General features: G+C 43.7%; 1 protein-coding gene across 2 annotated transcripts in view; it reads right to left on the bottom strand.

The window, feature by feature from the left end:
• The window catches only part of TDRD7 (tudor domain containing 7), a 96,232-nt gene that overhangs the window by 37,999 nt on the left and 37,105 nt on the right, over positions 1–21,128 (bottom strand). For both annotated transcript variants that reach the window (XM_019517168.1, XM_019517169.1), the window contains exons 4-7: positions 12,011–12,096; positions 9,274–9,491; positions 5,089–5,681; positions 91–277 (exon numbers count right to left, since the gene is read on the bottom strand). In XM_019517168.1, the coding sequence (XP_019372713.1) occupies positions 91–277; positions 5,089–5,681; positions 9,274–9,491; positions 12,011–12,096 (1,084 nt within the window). The remainder of the gene's footprint in view (positions 1–90; positions 278–5,088; positions 5,682–9,273; positions 9,492–12,010; positions 12,097–21,128) is intronic.

Raw genomic sequence — 21,128 nt, 5'->3', positions numbered from 1 at the left:
AATTAAGAGTAGAAGCAGTTTGTTGTTGTGAGGGGTTGTCTCCTCATGTTTTGTGTCTTTAGTAGAGTGCCAAAACATACGTATGCTTGCCTTCATTCTGTTGTCTTCAACTGCAATTATCTGAGCACGCAACCAGGCATCTTCTTCAGCATGTGCAGCAACAAGCTGTCCTGGACTTACAGACTGTATTAGTAATGCTGGTGGATTCTGACTATAAAATTCTTTCATCTCATCTTCCATCAGTTCCTGAGCAGCAGAATAGTCTTTTCCCACATACCTACATTTTTTTCCATGGGAAGAAGGGAGGAAGAAGGAAATCCACCAAATGTATTAGTGTAGGAACAGAAAAGTTCAATAGATACAAAAACAAAATAAAAGTGTATTTATGTAGGTAGACAGTCACTTTAGTACCTGAACTTTCCTTTGTCAAAAACAGAAATACACAAGGAGTGGTAAAGTGTTCACTGAAGTGAAGAACTGAATATAAACTTTATGAACCAGAACACAAAGCTACATACAAGTCTACAGAAACCAGCTGTTTCTGGAAATTTAGAATCAAATCTGACTTTGATTATCAAAGAAGACTGATGGTTGACTAACCTATCTAGCACAGCAGTGCACAACCTTTCACCTGCAGGTCAGATGGGCAGTGCCTTGTCCTTCCATAGGCCAGATCCAGCTGGTGGTCCTGATCCAGTGCGTGGGGCAGGCTTGGTAGGCACCATCTGGCCATGTAGGCCCCACAGGAGAAGGGGATATGGCCCAGCTCCAACCCAGACGAGGAGCGAGGGAGTGTAACCTGGCTCTGCAGGGGGAAGGAAGTGTGGCCGGGCTGTGGCCAGCCATGCAGGGCTCGAGGTTTGTGAATTTGGTGGGTGGAAAAGTGTAGCTGTATTAATGGCCAATGTATCCCCTGCAGCCAAATTTCCTGACCCCAAGGGGAGCCCCATGGGCAGGATTCCAAGGCTCTGTGGACTGTATTTGGCCTGCGGGCCAGAGGTTGAGCACCACCCTCAAGCAAGTTAAAATGCTCGATTAAGCATCTCACTTGCATTCTGCTCGCAAAATGATTCTCCCACACACTATTTCTAACAATCCAAAACTGAGCAGCTTCAACTAACCTCCTACCACGCTAGTTAAAACCCAATTTTAACCCGATTACATTTCTGCTGGAAAGATACCATCCAAACACCAGTCTCAACTGAGAGCAGGAGAAACACCAATCTTATCCATGGAAATAAGTAATATTGAATGTTATGGATAGTGCGGCAACCAGCATCATCTTATCCTCGAGTCTGTCTTACATAACTCGTGAATAATACAGAAAACAGAAAAAAACCGCAATCATGCCAGTGGGGACATGAACTACAATCATTCTTCCCCCATGAGGGCAGTTATTGAAGCACTTCTTTCTTCCCATAGCAGAGACCTGAAATTCAGGTAATAGACAATTTAACTCTGAAAAAAACTAATGAACTTCTCCAGAAGGCACGTGGAACTCTATTAAGGAAATATACTGCACCATTTCCAAACATGGCCTAGTCACCCAGAATGTCCAACTCCTTTCCAACAGCAACAATGAAGTCCAATCAACAGAAGTTGCAGGAGAAAGACACTTCTATCTCCAATCACAGTTAACATATTTCATTGACTTATGAGACAGGAGAGATGAAGTTTGAAGTACCATTTCTACCGCCAATAATCTAAACCTTAGGATTCACCCTTTGAAGAAAAAGAAGGAAATTTTGGACAAAAGAGTGCTATGATATCCAACAAGATCACTGAGCTAAGACATGGAAGATGTTTTTTTCCCTTGCCATTACTATTGGCTTGCTTTGAAACCTTGAGCAATTGCTTAAATTCTGTTCCTGAGTTTTCTTCACATTTTACAGCTGGGCAAGAGATGGATTTTCTCTGTCAAAAAAAAAATTAAGAGCTAGCTGCATCATTCACCACAAAAAGCAAAAAGGTAAGTCTTAATCTGTTGGACAGATCTATAGGTCCCCTGAAATGGTACTGTTAAGGTCTTCGATCAACAAGTTCTCAACTTCTAACAGGTCACCATCCCCCTTCCCTTTAAAAGAAATCTCAACTTCTACTCAAGTTCCTCCCCTTCCTGGAAAGTAATAAACACCAGGAGAAGTACCAAGCTCAGCTGGGCTGCCAAAAATTATGAACAGACTTTTTTTCATGTAGACTTTACTAACAGTGTTACTATATTTTCTCACATAATGCATGCCCCAAAATAAGACACGCACCTCATCTCTGGAATGCTGAATGAAGAAAAAACATCTTTCTTTAAAAACTTCAGTAAGTATCTTCACTGGAAAATAGAAGGGGGAGAAGGAAGCAAAAACTACCTAGCTGCAGGACACAGCAGGCACAGCTGGCTGTCCATCTGGCTCCAAGAAGTGCTGAGCAGTTCAGCTACACCAGGATGGGGCCATCAGCTGAGTTAAGCAGCTGTAGGATGAACTGAACTGCATGATCCCTCCTTGAGTTGACTAGTCCCAGAGCTGACTTGTCAGATGCTGCTGGGTGCTCACTCAACTCGAAGAAGAGTCAGGAGGTTTGGCTCCTACATAAATTGGGCTCTCTGCTCCATGTATCACCTTGTTTAACACCCCCCTCCAATTTCCAGGAGCTAATTTATGCAAAAAGGTGCATACCCAATTTAGTAAACTTGGCATTACTGTTTTTTATGGTGCAGGAAGTCTTCTAACTTAAATGTCAATGTCAATTTTGATACTGGCAAAATGTGAGAGAGGTGGAGCTAAAATACGGTGTCAAGTAAGAAATGCATGCTAAAACTATTTAAAATATATTATTCTAATATTATAAAAGCCTGTCTGTTTGCCTGTCCATAATGCTTTATTCGCATTGTGACTGGCTGATGGAAACAGCCAGAGTGCTCCAAGTGTGGGGGAGCGCCGCCATGATTCCGAAGCCGTGCCGAGGACCAGACAGAGGGTGGGGAAACCAAAGTCAGCAGCACTGGCCTCGGCTCCCCCACCCCACTCCCTGCAAGTGGTGCAGAAGACCGGACGGGGGTGGCTCCCCCCCCGCTCCCTGCAAGCAGCAGAACAGCAACAGTGTGGGGCGTTAGGTGGTGGCACTCCATCCCAGCCCTCTCCCCCATCATTCTTGACAGGCAATTGGCTAGTATAAAAATAAAGTCTCAGAAAGGGTTTAGCCCAGTTACTGGAAGAATAGCCTTATACCAGGGTCAATGCACACAGAATACATTTTTAATGAATTAGGTCTCTGAATGTAATCCAAAATTTCTTCATGTCAGAATCCATATTGAGAGCAATTTTAAGAACTTTCAAATTCAGCTTTGAAAGCAAATCTCAAAATTACATTCTATATGAACAGTTAAGGCACTCAGTATTACAGATTAGAACAGGAAGAAAGAAAAGCATATGGCATTTTCTCCAAGTCTGACAAGGACAAATAAGATCCTGTGGGGAAAGAAAAAAACTAGGCCTGTCATTCTTATTGACGCAACGTATGCATAAGGCTTGACTGCTTTAAATCTTCTCACTTAGGAAAATATATTTGATTACACTGGGCATTTTTTTAAAAGGCCATAATCACTGCCACCATTTGACTGACAACTGGCTGGATGGAACTGCAATTAATTTTGAGGTCTTAGTGGATATCAGACTCAACAAAAGTCAGCAATGTGATATAGATGCAAAAAGGCTAATGCAGTTTTGGGGTGTATCAACATTAGTATTAGGTATAAGCAACAGATGAGTATGGCACTACTCAGTACTGGTTAATCCCCATCTAGAATATTGTGTGCAGCTAAAAATGATGTGACGTGAGAGAGGGTGCAAAGGTGGGCAATAAAAAAAATAAAAGGGCTTAGAATGCAAGCCATATAAGGAAAGGTTAAGAGCAATATGCATGGTTAGTTTGCAGGAAGTGGTAATTAAAGTAGGAGGGAGAGAACATGATAGCAATTTTCAAATATCCAAAGGCCTGCCAAAAAGAAGAGAAAGAACACCTCCTCTCTCTCACTGAAGAGGATAAGAGGTGGAGCAATGGCTTGCAGCCGCAGTAAAGAAGGTTTAGATGGGACATCAGGAAAAAGAATATTCACTGCCTCTGTTCTAACAGTGGAGTAGACTGCCTAGGGAACCTGTGAAATCCCCTTCATTAGAAATTGTCAAGAAGCTGGATAGACATAGGTCAGTGATGATTTGGGAGTAGCAATACCTGTAGCGGGATGTGAAGAGGAACAGTTGGAAGTCCAACGACTCCGACAAATGCATCACTTGGAGATCGCAAGCAAAGAGCTCTGCAGCCCAGAGCAGTTGGATATAGGAGAGAACCATGTTCAGCAGCACAAGAATGAAGCTGAGCTCCACAATGAGCTTGATTATGAAACAAGATTAAAGAGTAGGAATTAGTTTATTGAAGGGATAGTATGATAGAAAGGGGAGCTCTGCATCTCCAGTTAGGATGCATGATGAGTCAAGTTCCAGTTGCAGGCCCCAGATTGCAAGATAAATAAGAGGGTGTTTGGTTCTCCTATACGTTGTGTTTGCTGGTTGCTGGGAAGGAATTCTTCCCCCTGCTTCTATGGGTGTTTTCAGGTGTTGTGACTGGTGGTTGTGCAATAGCGTTGTCTGCCCAGTTTAAAAAATTTTAAGCGTTTGTACACTTGCATGACAGTTTAGATATAGTTTTGCCTTGAGCAGGGTGTTGGACTTGATGACCTTCCAGCCCCACATCTCTACTTCAATAAAGCACCTAAATCAGACAAGGTGCATCTGCTGGGAAAACTAGTATGGGGTTTTTTTTTAAATTTTTCCCAATGTCACAGAAGATTTAACATTAGATTTTTCCTATACAGCCATTTTATGTGCATGTAAAGTTAACATAGTCTCTCTTTCTATGCATTCAGTAGGCATATAGTAAAATGCATTCTTTCTGTGTTACTGTTAGTTAATAATATATCTATCACTGAAATTTTCACTTCTCTCCTCTGAAGTACACTATCTGATCCAAGGGGTGAGAATGTAGACTACAATAAAGTAAGAATTTTTTTTTAAAAAAGTCTTATGAATTAAAACTTACCTGATGACAACTTCATTAGTGTTGTACAGCTCTACTATCAATACGGATGGGGATGCTTCAGCTGGAACAATTAAAGGAGGGACAGTTAAATTTTCTGGACACTGTTGCTTCGCCTCTTCCATTAGTAGAGCGTGCTCTTGCTCCACCACTGCCTTAATATCTTTGTGTATGTGGATATTTTCAGTGACATTCAGATTCTCATCAACAGACTTTTGCGGTTTAGCATAAAGGATTGCCTTTTTGGGATTGTCACATATTTGGTCCACAGTACAGACATCAGATAGTAAGTCAAGATTATTCAAAATATCTTCAGGAAATTTTATTTTGTATGCATCTTCATACACCTTGGGAAGTGCATTAGCCCAAAGACCACTGGAATACTTAAGCAAAATTTCTGCAACTTTCTGTTTGAAGTCACTGTTATGTGAAGCAGATTTGATCTCCATAATTGGTTTTAGCAAAGGGTCTGCTTTTGAAGAAGGAAGGTTTTGAGATTTTCTTTCATGATCTAAACCACTCTTTATAAAATGTTTTGTTTTCTTAGCAGGGTAAAGGAGTACATCTGTTTGCCCACTAGTGCATGCTGTTTCCACCTTTAAAAAGAAAAAAGACAAATCAGATAAATTATTTGGATTACATACAAATTAATAAGCAAACACTAAGTCACACATTTTATACACAGAGCCAGACCTCCTCAATCTTGAGCTATTTATTGTGCATTAATAGTTTTAATACCATCTCATTTCCTTTAAGTGTTACAGTCAGCTGGCATCCACTAAATGAAACATACTACCTGCCTAAACAGAGTATCTATCTGCCTTATTTTTTTCCAAGTAATCCACACCTTTATTTCCAAAAATCTGTGCGCGCACTATTTGCAAGGAAATACAGTAATACCGTTTAGCTGCCAGCCACAACAGAGAGCAGTGTGCAAGGCATTAGCCCTGGACCTGAGGGAGGCTGCAGAATCTGTTCTCAGCTGAAACTGCAAAACGCAACATTCACAATTGAAAGGTCCTAAAAACCTTCCTGGAGCAGCTGCAGGTAGTTCTAGTGCATCTGCAATCCATGCATTAGTGACCTACTGCCTCTGCAGATACTAACCTTTACATTATACCAAGGATCCCCAGTCCCCTCTTCAATGGATGAACAGTAAATTTTACAATGTCACCAATGACAAAGAAATGTGATGGTACATTTTTAGAGAGTTTACAGCTTGCCAGAAAGGCTTCTATCTAAAGATGGAGGGCGCGTGGCTGCAGGTTTGCAAGTTAGCTCATTTTCAAGAGCCTAGATGCCATATACAGAAAAGAGACTGTCTACCCTGCAATGAATTGATTAGGTGAAGCACACCAGCTCATGTGGAAAGGAAAGCCAGGAATTCAGGGAGAAGGTATCGGGGAAGATATATGTACATGTGAACAAAAAACACACTGGAAACAGAAGCAGCTAGAATGAGGAAAGACTATTTTAGATCCTTTCAAATTTTATCAGTTTGGACTTATTAAACTGTGTGAGAACTCCCATTGGGAGTGAAGCAGAATCCAATTAAATGGAAGAATATAGAGGGTGCTAGCAAAACAAGGCTACCATTTCCTTCCAGTGGCATCACTAATAAGTAAGTATGTGCTGCAGAGCAAAAAGTTGGTAGAACCGTGTCCCATGATGAAGCTGCATTTCTTTGGCCAGCACAGAAATGCCCGCTGCCTACCCCTGCGCTGAGGCACCCTGTGCCCCAACCAGCCACCTCCGCCCCCCACCCAACACATGGAGTGGCAGAGCCCCCATGCTAAGGCACGTGGAGATGAGGGAATAGGCAGCCCTGGGAAGGGCCAGCCCACAATTTTTTGAGGCCCCCTGCAAGATATAGTTTTGGGGCCCTTTGATCCATTGAAAAATCAAAATCAGAGTTAATTGCGGTATAAATTCACTGAAATAAGATAGTCAAGGCTGGGCTGTGTGCATGTGGGCTGCACAGGGTGGGGTGGGGGAAGGAGCCGGGAACTCCTGCCCCACTTGGCTGGGAAGGGACTCCCTGCTTGCATCAAGCCCTTTAAACATGGTGCAGGTGGCAGAGGATGAGTGCGGCACAGCCTCCTGGCTGCAGGGCCCCCTGCAGCCACAGGTTCTGCAGGATAGGACAGGCTGGCTGCTCCCCCATCTCGAGGCACACTGCCCCAGCCAGCTTCTTCGCTCCCATGCTCCACTATGGAGCTCCCATGCTCAGACTTGTTGAGCCTCTGTGCTGAGGCATGCCAAGGCAGCCCAGGGCTGCCTGCTCCCCCATCTTGAGGCACAATGCACTCCGGAGAGGGGTAGTCTGCAGCAGGCAGAGACGGTATGCCCAGTGGGCAGAGACGTGCTGCTCCTCAGATGTCCGGGGCACAGGGTGCCTCAGCATGGGGGCTGCCTGATGACTAGCCCCTAATGAGGCCCCCTGTGCCCCAGCCAGACCCCACGCAGTACGTGAAGCAACAGGACAATGTCTCCCACTATAAAGCACTTGGGTAGGGGTGTGAACTGCAGCACAAGATATGTGCTGCTACTATCTGTGCTGCTGCAAAAGCATGCCCCTGTTTATGTGGACCCAGTCCAGCATGCTGCTTTGGTACCAAGCTTTGTACTGTACTCAAGCTTGAGAAGTGGACGGGGCCACAAAGTCTCAGTGGGAGATCACCAGCTGCAGTAGCTTTATGCAAGATTTACCCCTTGAATTCTCTCTACTTCATCCAGTGAGGCTTTGTTTCCCCATTTTCATAGCATCAAAGTATTTAGGGTCAGAAGGGACCTAAACAGATCATCAGGTCCAACCCCCTGCCCTGGGGAGGAATGGGTGCCAGGATCATATCACCCAGCCAAATCTCTGTCCAGCCTCCTCTTGAAGACCCCCAAGGTAAGAGAGAGCACCACCTCCCTTGGGAGCCCATTCCAGAGCCTGGCAGCCCTAACTGTAAAGTAATGTCTCCTGATGTCCAGCAACATGTATAAGTATACTGCAAGGTAGAGAATCCAAGCTTGTGCTCTCTACCTAGTCAAAGGTATACTGGGAACATCTGTGATCGTGGCTCTGAAGCTACAGCCATAGCCTCATCTAGGAGACAGGAATGCAGCCTAGATTCTCTGTCTTTGTGGATTTGGGAGGTGAAGGACTGATCAAGTATTTTCTGAGACACAGGATCTCCCTTATAGCAGAGGCACTCCAAAATATCCATCTGTCACCAACATGACCCTATTCCAAGCGTGGCAATATCTAGAGGACATCATTCCAAGTCCAAAACTTAAAAACATGGCAGGTAGTCAGCAACCAACTAAAATACTATAAACCAGAACTTAACTAACACTAGAAGAAAGTTAACCATGATAGTAAAAGAAAATGTTTTCTGGAAGACTAAAGTCAGGCAGTAAGCAGCTGTGTCTCAAGCCAGTGGTAAGAGTGAGCATGGGCACAATCAATTAAGTCTGCATTTTATCTCCTCAGCAGAGCAGAATTCCTCAGGTTGTACACAAGCCATGTAGATGTTACTGTCTCAAGTCTCCAAGCACAGGCATGGGAACAACAAAACCAGGACATGCATCTGGCAATCCATCTAAAGTTGTCATTGTACCCATTTCCTTTCCTTGCGTGGATCCATCTCAGTTTGCTGGTTTGATCCACGGCCTTTTCAGTCTCTTTGAAGTCCAACACAGGGAAAATAAAAAACCACACTTCTTACTGCATTTTCCTTTTTCATATTAAAGAAACAAAACTTGTCAGATTTCCTGCTGAGTGCTTCTCATTTGTCAGAATGACTGAACAGGTCTTTCAAGGGCAGGTGTAGAAATGCATTCAGTGTTTAGCTGCCAACCAGCACAGTGAGAGATGTGTTAAGTGTGCCCCTGAAAATGATTTGCTGAAAGTATCAGTAAGGGGGCACTGCATATCACTCAGAAAAAAAACAAAACAAACAAACAAACAGTCTGCATTTCCATAAACTCAAACAAATCAGGTCAGCCCTGTTCCTCAAAACAGACACCTCACTTCTGGAGGAAGGTGACGCTGCAAAACATATACAGAAGCACCTCAAGTGCTATAAGTCAGTTACAGAACAGGCTCAGAGGATATTCGTCCAAACAAACATTATATGGAATATTTAATGTTTTTCCTAAATATAGTAGCTGTTTTTAAATGAAGCAGACAACACTTACCATGCAAATATGAGGCCAATGTTCAAGTTGTTTAAGTACATCTGTATTAAGTTCCTCCTCATACATCTCCTTGTAAAACTGTGGTATCTTTGATAACCAGATACCATTGCTGTATTTAGTCAGAATTCCTCTAATACGATTCTGAACTTCATTTACATTAGAATTAGGAAGACTGGATGGGATTTTGTGCGTTTCTTGAATAGGTTCATTCAAATGGTCTGTAAAACGAGAATAAAAAGGTGGTATGTATTTTGCAAAAAGTTGGTAAATTCACAATGAGAAGGGAGTAAAATATGAAAAGTAGAAGTAATCACTATTTGACCCAATTTATGGAAATTTAATCATATGGGCACCAACACAGATTATAAATAATACAAATTACATGCAGAAGAATTCTGTACTCAAACCAAGCAAAGGAAACAATATCAAAGTATTAGACCCACAGAAAAAGTAGGGATTGAAGGTGGGATCATCTATATCCAAACCATCTTGTACTTATCCACTGGCTAACCTATTGGTAAAACTACCCTGGTCAACCCTGACAGCCACAAGACAAACACCTTAATCTGTCACAGGTAAATTGAGGGGGACAACAGCTGCTGCAAGCGCTGTTAAAATGTGTTGGAGAGAACCAAAAAGAGAGGGCCAAGTCCCCTGCTACACAGGAAGGTAAAAAAATCCCACAGTTCATGCCATGGAGGAAAATTTCTTCATGATGCCAAATATGGCAATCAAGTTTACCCTTTAGAGAGGGGCAAAGGGTCAACCTATAGTCAGGAACTTCTGGGATGAAGGGCTAGTAGAAGCACTGACAATAGTCCAGTCAAAATCCCCAGCCTTGGTTAAAGCCAACACCCAGTAAAAAAAAAAAAAATTCTTCCTGGCTCCATGTGGCAACCAACAAAGCCCAGAAGCATGGGAAATACCCATAACAGATCATAGGCAAAAGCTTCTCCTAGATCAGGGGTGGGCAATTATTTTGGGCGGAGGGCGGCTTACTGAGTTTTGGCAAGCCAGGGGCTTGCCAAATATTAATTATAAAATTAATATTAATTTTCTAAATTTTTTAGGGGTCCTGTGGGCTGGATAGAATGGCCTGGTGGGCTGCATCTGGCCCACAGGCCGCATTTTGCCCACCCCGTCCTAGATCATCCCTGACCAATGCTAGTCCAAGGTACTCTTCTCGAGTACCTTCCACTACTTCCCTAAGCAGTCTATTCCACTGTATCACTCCTCTAACAGTGAAGGTGTTTTTTCTGATTTCCTACCTAAACCTACTTTGCTGCAACATTCCCAAGAAGCAATTTATATTAAGCAGTTATCCTTGAGAGCTCTTGATTTTCCTAATGTATTTATCAGGAAGGGAAGACTTCAGGGCAAAAAAAAGAATCAGATGAGGATTTAGGAGGTGGCTCTTCAAGCAGTTAGCCCTGAAAGTGTCCCATCTTGAAATTAGGGATAATGTGCTTTAGCTGTTTAAATCTTTTGCAGTATGTATAAAAGTGAGGCTGTAATAATTAAAGGCCAAAAATACAAAGGAAAAAAAAAAATCACTTAGTCACACTTTCTGTATGTTCTTTGTTTGGATCCAGTAAAATCTCATTTCTTTCCCTAAGGATATAGGAACTGTTTCTTCAAATGATGCCACATGATATCAAGGAAACATTTACATTTTCATGGTAGATTAAAGACTGCCTAGGCACATCCCCATAAGCACGCATGTGCGGTTTAGGCACTGCAAACCTATCTGTGGCGCTGCAAACTGCATAAACTGCATGTGCATGCATTCACTGGGAAATCCCAGTGTCAAAAAGACAAAAAACCCACTATTTTGGCACAATTATATATGGCTGCAGTGTGTGCCACATGAAACCAGAGCCTGGCTGGCCACAGCTATGCTCTGCACACCCATACTGCTGCCACTGCAGCCCCAAGACGCCCCCAGCATCTTAAGTAAGGCTGCTGGGGCCAGCCCAGGTGCTGGCTCCAGCCTCCCCTACCCCACCAGTTTGCCATGTGCCAGAGAACACGTGCAGTGGCATGCTCAAGGACAATTAGCAATATGTGCCACTCCTATTTATCCCTGGGAAAACATTCCTTTCCTGCTCCTGGGAACATGCCCTCTAAGTGCATTGAGACAAACTAGAAACAGAGTAAGGCTAGAAATGTTACTTTAGTTGTACCTCATTATAGAAGTAGAATACTGTTGTTTAAGTCCATGATCGCATCCAATTTTTGCCTTTCTAATCACTATTCCCACCTTTTTAGAAAGGAATTTCATAGCCAGGCACCAACCAAAAGGTCTAAAATGTAGAAGTAGCACTCCTCAAAACAAAATACAGAGTTGGGAAGCTTCTGCCAGTTAAACACTTATACAGGAAATCTATGCAACCTAGTAGATGAGTAGTGCTACAGCTTACTAACTTTTTGGGTTTTAGAATTAAATCTTAATATTTCCTATAATTGTACTAAAACACAGCTTAAAATCATGTCCTCAGTGTCCCAAACCAAATTAAACAGAGCAAGCCTTTCATTCTAAGATGTTTCTTGTTTTCACAAGTTATAAATTAAACAGGCTATTGTCTATATAAATGAATAAAACAAGTTATGAATAAAATAAGGCTATGTTGCCTTTACACAAAGCAAAAGCTATGAACTTGGTTTGTCTTACTGGTACATGATTAAACTATAATGGAAAACCTAAGCAAAAGAACGGCTACTTTATAGGAACACATACCATCCGAATCCACAGAAGGCCTTCTTGAAAGATGCACTTGAAGTTCTTTCTGAAACCGTGGAGGAAGTGTTAATCTTTTTTCTGGTCTAAAAAGGCAAAAAACACCACTTAATTTTAACTCCTTTTCCAGTTTCCAACAGCAATTCATCTACTAATGAAAACACTCTTAAAAATACTCATTTTATTATACATTATGTGTGTGTATGTAATATGTGACGTATTAGTTGGCCTTTTGTTCACAATTAGAATGAAAGAAATGCAAATATGTAAAATAATTAGAAGTTCTTTTCAGTAATAAAACTACTGGCATTTGTCAAGTTAAGAGCAAGAGACAAGGGAATTGCTAGTTTTAGAAATAAGAGGTGGAGAAATGAATTTTTTTTTAAAATGACTTCTTTTGAAGAAACAAGTTATGAAAAAGTCACTAACCTTGGGACTACAGTACACATTAAAGACAGATGTTTCTTAAGTTAATACTGTTAATGAGAGATGGGGTGAACATTACATATCATGCTGACACCAACTGTGCACAAGAACACTACGATCTCAGGTTGCAAACAGACATCCATAAACATTTTTATGGAAGTACAAAGACCAAGCAAAACAGACACTCCAAAAAGTTGTCCTCCACACAAATTAGGAACCAGCTTGATATTTTGTTTGGCTGCACCGTTCTTCTAGATGTCCAGAAATTTGAAGTCTCCCATTAGTACTATCCCATAGCTTTTGGATAAATTTTTTACCTGCTTGAAGAGTGCCTCATCCACCCCTTCCTGATTTGGTGGCCTATAACAAATCCCACTATTATATTGGTGCTGCATCTTTCACCTTTCCTCTTCACCCAAATGCATACTGTTGTGCAGTCTTCCTCCTCCAGAACTAGGGAACAAGTATATATGTTGGACATACAAGGCAACACCACCAGCTTTTCTCCCTACTTTGTCTTTCTGAAACAGAGTGTAACCTTCAATGTTGACAGTCCAGTCACAAGAGCTGTCCCACCAGGTCTCTGTGATGTCAATCAGAACCTATTTCTTTTCATGGGCCACAACTTCCAGCTCATCTCATTTATTCCCCCATCTTCTCACATTTGTATACATGCATCAGATATATTTTGCATTTTGATCTACTTGCTTCCCTTTTGTGCCACTTGCAGTCCTGTGGTGATCTGGCGCTTTCACTGAACCATAGAAAATTAGGGTTGGAAGGGACCTCAGAAAGTCATTTAGTCCAATTCCCTGCTCAAAGCAGGATCATCCCAGCCAAAGTTTTGTCTAGCCAGGTCTTAAAATCTTCCAAGGATGGAGCTTCCACCACCTCTCTGGGTAACCTGTTCCAGTGTTTTACTACCCTCCTACTGAGAATTTTTTTCCTAATGACTTACCTTGCTGCAACTTGAGACCATTGGTTTTTCTTCTGTCATCTGCCACCGAGAACAGTTTTAGTTCCATCCTCTCTGGAACCACCCTTCGAGTAGTTGAAGGCTGCTATTAAATCCTCTCTCAGTCTCCTCTTTTCTAGACAAAATAAGTCCAGTTCCCACAGTCTTTCCTTGGAAGTCATGTCCCCTCACGTTTGTTCTCACCCTCCGCTGGACTCTCTCCAATTTCTCCACATCCTTTCTGTAGTGGGGGGCCCAAAACTTAACACAGTACTCCAGCGTGCTGCAGCATTTCATGTATTCAGTGTCCCTACATTTCAAAATGGATTGTTAAATAAGGTGTAGTTAAAGCGCCCCTGCCACCAGTTTGAAATGCAGGACACTGAATACACAAGACACTGTGGGTGTTTTAATTAGAGCTGCCCCCCCAAGCACGTGTACAGACACCCTCTGCGTTGTCCTGAATTTGCGCTCCAGACAGACAGCACACCTCCCTTGACCCTAAATCTGGACAACAAATTGAAGCCTCTGTCCACCACAGAAGGAAGTCACCAATCCACCAATCACTACCACTCTTTTCTGTAGAAGCCCCTGTCCTTGGGGCCTCACATTTCCTGCTCTCTAGGCCGATGCCTTGTCCTCTCCATGCTTGCAGATGTCCCCTCCTCTGCCTTTTCCTCAGCAGATCCACCACAGAGTGCCTGAAAGCTGCTGCTGAATTCAATCCACTGCATTTCAATTCTGGGGACCCTCCTTCTTCAAGAAGATGTACGCTACCACTTCTCTGCATTGCCCTTTAGCCTCCCCCATTCCAGCATCTCTTGTCCAAGTCATCTTCTTGGTCACCAATGCAATGCAGCAAGGATACCTGTGCTTCCAAACTTTGAATCTTCTCCTCCAGGCAGACACCAACTTAGACATGGTGCAGATGAAGTGCTTCTGACTCTGGGAGGAACGCAAACATGGCACATCTGATGCAGGTCTCAACAGCTGACCCAGACTCCATTTGTGTCTCCTATGTTCTCTGGTGAACACCTCTGTGGGGGGAGAAAACCACACCACAGGAACCCACATACCAAACCCCTGTACCTGGGCCCATAAACACATGCAGTCTCTTATTCCTTGGCTCCCTATGGCAAAATCCCTCTAGTTTGCTGCTCATGCTGTTTGCTGGGGCTGCCTAGCCTAGCTCTACCTTTCAATTAGCTAAGCTAGTCCCACCCACAGCAAGTCTCGTTACTCTGTCACTTTATTGGGGGAGAGGAAAAAAAACGTATGTGTGCACCACCCCCTTGCCCCAAGTAAACACACTAGCACCAGACACCTAAAGTCACTAGCATCTAGAAAAGCCTCCTTAAGGCAGTCCCACTCCTGAGCTGCTTATCCCAGAGCAACTCTTCTTATTGCTCTCTTTCTATAGGGCTGCCTTTTTATAAGGTTACCTAGCCCCTAGCCTAGCCATTTTATGGACTTTAGATGGTTCCAAAAAACACAAAAAACTGAGTGTTATGTTGTACCCTATTAAACCTACTGTGCCTATTAACTTTGATCCTACTATTCAGGGCTGTAAGCTTTAGGTACACTGAGCATATCGCGGGATTGAGGGCTACCACCATGTGTCCCACCTTCTAGTCCTGGCCAGCTTCTCCCTGCTGGTCTCACAGTTAACCTCCCAGTCTTTGCCCTCTGCCCTCTCAATCATGTTGAGCTTGGGGGTACTTCATGGGCTCCCCCTTTCCATGGCCTCTGTCCCCCCTAAAGCCATTGCCCAAATTACCAACACGAGGATCACCCACAATCCTAAGCGTCAACTCCATTAAAAGCCAAAATGATCTGCCTCGGATTCATCTTACCCTGGGGCCTGATCTGCCTCAGATTCATCAAGTAACAAGCAAAAGAACAAATGAGTTCTGAAATGTATCCGACTCCCAATGCAACTGCCACCTGGAGCCACCGCTCCCCCAGCTCTGAGTTCAGTTCCTTTGTCTCTCTGCAGGATGCTCCTTTCCCTGTGACTCCTACAGCCAAACTGCCTCTCTGGTCTGCGGCTTGAGTTGATAATGGGTGAGGCAGGTCACCTAACTCTTCTACTTCTGCCACTGGGTCATCAGGAGATGACTTGAATCTGGACCCAATGCCATCTGGTTTCAAAATTCTCATTCTTGTCAGTGGGCTGCAGTAGCACCCAGAAAAATGTGAGCAACAATGACCAAAATAAAAAGGGAGTGAAAGCAAGAGGGCAAGGAAAGGGTCAGGGAAGGAGGTGGGGAAACCACACCCAAAGCAGGTAGGGGGACACACCCAAAAGGAAGGAATAACCCAGCAGATCCAAGAAAGGGCATGGGAGGGGAATGAAAGTGGAGAGAGAAAGTATGCGTGTGGGGGGGGGGGAAGAGCCCATGCACCTTTGCCCCTTTAGTAATGGGGTAGGGGCTATATTTTACTTGGTCATTAAGTTATCAGACAAATGAGTGGTAGCAATACTTTACATTTGAAGTTTCAGATGTGTAGATGGAATTAAATTACAAAACTAGACATGACCTGGGATTTTGTAAAAGGATGTCAAAAAGCACATGGACAAGGGGGATCTAGTTGACATAACACATTTGGACTTAAAAACAACATTCAATAAGGTTCCTCGCCAAAGACTTAAAAAAAAAAAGCAACCCTGCAATGCCACAGGATTGGAAGGAAGGTTCTTTTGTGGACTATCTAGTTAAAAGATAGAAAGCAAAGGCTAGGGCTAAATGGTTACTTTTCAGGATGGTGAGAGGTCAGAAATGGAGTGTCCCACAGGGATCTCTGTTGGGCAGGCCCTATCTTGTTTCACATTTTCACCAGCGACTGGGAAAACACACAGTGAAGTCTCCAAGTTTGCAGATAATAACAAATTACTCTGGGTAGTCAAGTCACAAGCAAGGATGTAAACACTGTTAAAAAACCCTATAATCATATTGGTTAAGCAGTTAACCATAACACAGCAGCTCAGACAAGGAGCTGATGCTGGGAGCCACTCTGGGGGCCCTTTGATAGGCGGAGCAGGTGGTGGTAGCAAGCCCAGCCAGACAACACAGCCTACATGAAGCAAGGCCCTGGCAGGGAAGGAGCACCTGTGAATAAGCAGCTAACTGTGGATTTGGGGTTTTTAAAAATCGGAGAATTTGTGATTTATTTTTTTAAACAGAAAAAACATACATATACACACACACACACACACACACACATATATCAATTGAACACAATGTTTTATTGATATATTTACAATTTTAAAGCAATTTGGAAGCCTACCAGTGCCTCAATCGCTGCAACAAAATACATCCTAAGTAGCCATACATTTTGGTATTTGATTTGGGGGGGGGGGGAATATATCATGGAAAGTCAGAGCTCCCCCTGCCCCCTTAGCTCACCAGAATGCAGATCCAGGCCCCCCATTCCCAGCTGCCAGGGCTATGGTGCCAGGGACCCAGGCCCACAGTCCCTTGCCCCCTGCAGCAAGCACCCGAGCCCTGGTTGCTACCTGTGGGAGGAAGGAACTGCTGTAGTGGAACAGAGTGCAGAGCCCAGCTCCCTCTCCCCCAGGGGTGGCATGGTGAACAGCGAAGCTGGGGGGAGTGGGGGGATGCGGGCTGCCCCCCTGCCAGTCTTACCTGCGAGACATGATTTCCAGGCTGCATGGCGGCCAGGTGCACATGTACACACACACACACACACACACACACACACCGGCACATGGCACCCTGTGCCTGACCACCCTCCTCCTGCTCCCCTAGACCCTTGAAGGCTGGAACTCTGCCAACCTGCAGAGAACTCTTTGCAAAAGTGGAAAATCTGTGCATTTCCTGGGTAAAAGGGACAATCTGTGTTTTTTTCCCCCCGTTTTTCCATAGAAAACAGAAAACCAGGATACACGGTCATTACGCTGGCCTGCTGTTTTCCTCTTTAACCTCATAGGCTATGGGGTACTAGTTCCCCTTGCTCCTTCTACTCTTGCCTTGCTTCTGCCTGCCCTGATGCCTTCTGGTTCCTGCTGGGGTACTGCCTGACTTGTCTTCTGCCCCTTCTCTGCCAGACTGCACCTACCCAGAGCTAAACAATGGCCAGTAAGATACCCGGTTATCACTGGGCTTCCAGTTATCACTGGGCTTATAGGTTAAATGATAGATGGTTTAACTTTTCACACCCTTAGCTATAAGCTGATAGAGAAGAGCTGCAGAAAGATCTCAAACTAAGTAAGCAGGCTTAAGAAAGTGCCAGAAAAACTTCAAAAAAATGACCAGAAGTGCAAGATAATGCACCTGTGGAAAAATAAACCTCAACTATATGTACACAATGCTTGGTTCTGGACTAGCTATTATGACTCAGGAAAGAGACCCTGGAGTTGCTCTTGATAGTTTTCTAAAATATCAGGTCATTATGCAGCAGTGACCAAAATAAGCCAATAAAAATGCTGATCATCATTAAGAGGAAGACTGGAAGAAAAATTCAGAGCATCATGCCACTATACAAATCCACAGTGCATCCACATATCTGTGCAATTCTGGTTACCACATCATAAAAAGGATGTAGTAGAATTAGAAAAGGTACAGAGAAGGGCAAGCAAAGTGATCAGGGGCCTGAAGCAGTTACCATAACAGGACAGACTAAAAAAAGTCTCGGGTCTTCAGTTTGGAAAGGAGAAGGCTGAGAGGAACAGAGGTCTGTAAATGCACGAAGAGTATGGACCAAGCAGTTCCCTGCAGCTAGCAAGGGATATGAAGGGTAATAAGAAGGGTTTCTACAAGCATGTCAGCAACAAGAAGATCAAGTAAAGTGTGGGTCCCTTACTGAACAGGGGAGACAACCTAGTAACAGATGATGCAGGAAAGGCTAAAGTACTCAATGCCTTTACTTCAGTCTTCACAGGCAAGGTCACCTCCCAGACTATGGCACCTGGCAGCACAGTTTGGGGAGGAATTGAGCAGCCAGTGGTGAAAGAACAGGTTAGGGACTAGTTGGAAAAGATAGACATTTACTAGTCCATGGGGCCACATGAGATGGACCCAAAGGAGATGGCCAATGTAACTGCAGTTGCTGGTCATTATCTTTGAAAACCTGTGGCAATTGGGAAAGGTCCCAGACAACTGGACAAAGGCAAATACAGGGTCCATCTATTAAAAAAAAAAAAAAGGAAGGAGGATCTGGAGAACTACAAACAGGTCAGCCTCACCTCAGTCCCTGCAAAATCATGAAGCAGATCCTCAAGGAATCCAAGCACATGGAGGAGACTATGATTAGGATAAATCAGCAAGGGCAAGTCAGTGGATGCAATATACTTTGACTTTAGCAAGGTTTTCAATATGGTCTCCTGCAACATTCTTGCAAGCTAAAGGAGTATGGGTTGGATGAATGGACTATAAGGTGGATAGAAAACTGACAGAATCACCTGGCTAGTAATCAGTGGCTCAATGTCTAGCTGGCAGCTGGTATCATCAAGTGGAGAGCTCTACTGGTTGGTTTTGTTCAATATCTTTATCAGCGACCTGGAAGATGGGATAGAGTGCACCCTCAGCAAGTCTGCAGATAATACCAAGCTAGGGGGAATAGTACTTATACTGGAGGGTAGGGCTAGGATTCAGAGAGACCTCAACAAACTGGTGAATTGGACCAAAAGAAATCTCATGAGGTTCAAAAAGAACTAGTGCACAGTCCTGCACTTAGGACGGAACAACCCCATGCAATGGTACAGGCTGGGGCCTGACTGACTGGCTAAGCACCAAAGGACATGAGGATTACAGTGGACAATAAAGCTGAATATGAGCCAACTGTGCCCTTGTTGCAATGGTGACTAACAGCACACTGGGCTGCATTAGTAGGAATGTTATCATTGCTGAGTCTGCATCTGGAGCACCATGTCCAGTTTTGGCCCTTTCCCCCCCACTACAGAAACAGAAAGGATGTGGACAAATTGCAGAGCCCGGCAGGAGGGAAAGAGAATGGTAAGAGGGCTGGGCCAAAGGACTTCTGGGGAGAGGCTGAGGGAGCTGGGTTCATTTAGTCTGGAGAAAAGAAGACTCAGGGAGGATTTAAATGCAGCCTTCAACTACCTGATGTGTAGTTACAAAGAGGATTGAGCTAAACTGTTTTCAGTGCTGGTACATGACAGAACAAGGAGCAAATGGTCTCAAGTTGCAGCAAAGGAAGTTTAGGAAAAGCTCTCTCATTAGAGGATAGTAGAGCACTGGAGCAGGCTACCCACACAAAACCTTGGCTGGGATGATATAGTTGAGGATGGACCCGCTTTGAGTGGAGGGTTGGACTAAATGGCCTCTTGACATCTCTTCCACCCCTAATTTTCTGTGATTCTAAGTGAAAAGGGAACTGCTGTTCACCAGGCCCCAGAATACTAGAATTTGGGGGCACCCCTGGAATCAGTAGGCAATAAGTTTAAAGCCAACAAGAGAAAATACTTTTTTTTGTACTTAACATGCAGTTAACATATGGAATTTACTGCCACAGGAGGCGGTGGAGGCAGAACGCATAGCCAGGTTAAACAAGGGACTGGATAAATTCATATATGATACATCTATTAATGGTTATTGAACAGAATAGCTGGAAATGTTTCCTCTGACATCTCTAAACCAATAACGGTGAATGCCAGGATGGATACCAAGTAGGGGACAGATCACTCTAGAGATACCTGGTTCAATGCTCTTCCGCTCTAGCATCCACTTTTACCACTTTTGGAGACAGAATACTGGGCTAGACGGACCAATGGTCTGACCCAGAATGGCACTTTTTATGTTCTTAAGTTATGCATTTTTGATGCTCCATTAGGAAAACAGATTATTGTGTGTTGGTGTCTCAATGAGTCCCAAGTCTAGTTTCCATCAATATAAAAGTTTGTGTGCTTTCAAATGATAGGGTTAGACTCTGAACTTCATATTTATTTCATTATAATTTAAAACTATGACAGGATTCTACCCATACATTACTGAAATCACTTGGAAAATGTCCTTATATTATGACCTAGAAAAGCTGGAGATTCACAGGGTGGGTATAGAACTGGCTGGAAAGAAGGCAGCATTGAGTAGTACTAAGAGGGAAAGTATTAGGCTGGAGAGAGTTTCTTTTTAGTGGAGTTTTTCAGGGATTCATCTTGGGTCTCTTTTTTTATTAGTGACCTTGGCATTATAGGGCAAAAAAAGCACACTGATGAAATTTGCTATGAACAACTAAGTCAGTGGCATTATTGATGTGGAAGAGAACTGGGACAAGAACTGGATGACCCTGAAGACTGGCGAAGCAGACACAGGATAAGATAAGATTCAACAGTACCAAGAACAGTGATGAACTTTGGGACCAATAAGTTTATGTTATAAATTGGAAGCTTATCAGTAGAGGTGCACTGATACATCAGTCCAATATTGGATCGGCATCGATATAAAGAAAATTATCTATATTGGAAATCAGCCTGATGTGGCTGATAAATGGCCTGTACATGTGCACAGCCACAGCACAGCATGTAGGCAGTGAGGAGCTGGTAAGTCTGGCATGGTGGAAGCGGAGGAAGCAGGGAAGGGTGCAGGGCAGGCAGATCAAGGCCCCCACAGAGAGAAGGGTGTGGGGCAGGGGTGTGGGACAGAGCTGTGGCTTATCCAGGGGGCAAGGGAAGAGAAGGGGGTGGCTCCCACCACTGCATGAAGTACATCCAGCGGCTTGTCCAGCAGCTCCCACCGCTGCTCCTGCCACTCATCTGGG

Source organism: Gavialis gangeticus, unplaced genomic scaffold (assembly GCF_001723915.1).
Source record: "Gavialis gangeticus isolate Ggan-Ray unplaced genomic scaffold, GavGan_comp1, whole genome shotgun sequence".
Taxonomy (NCBI): domain Eukaryota; kingdom Metazoa; phylum Chordata; order Crocodylia; family Gavialidae; genus Gavialis; species Gavialis gangeticus.
Note: the sequence above shows the minus strand (reverse complement) of the source record. Positions and strands in the feature narration are given on the sequence as shown.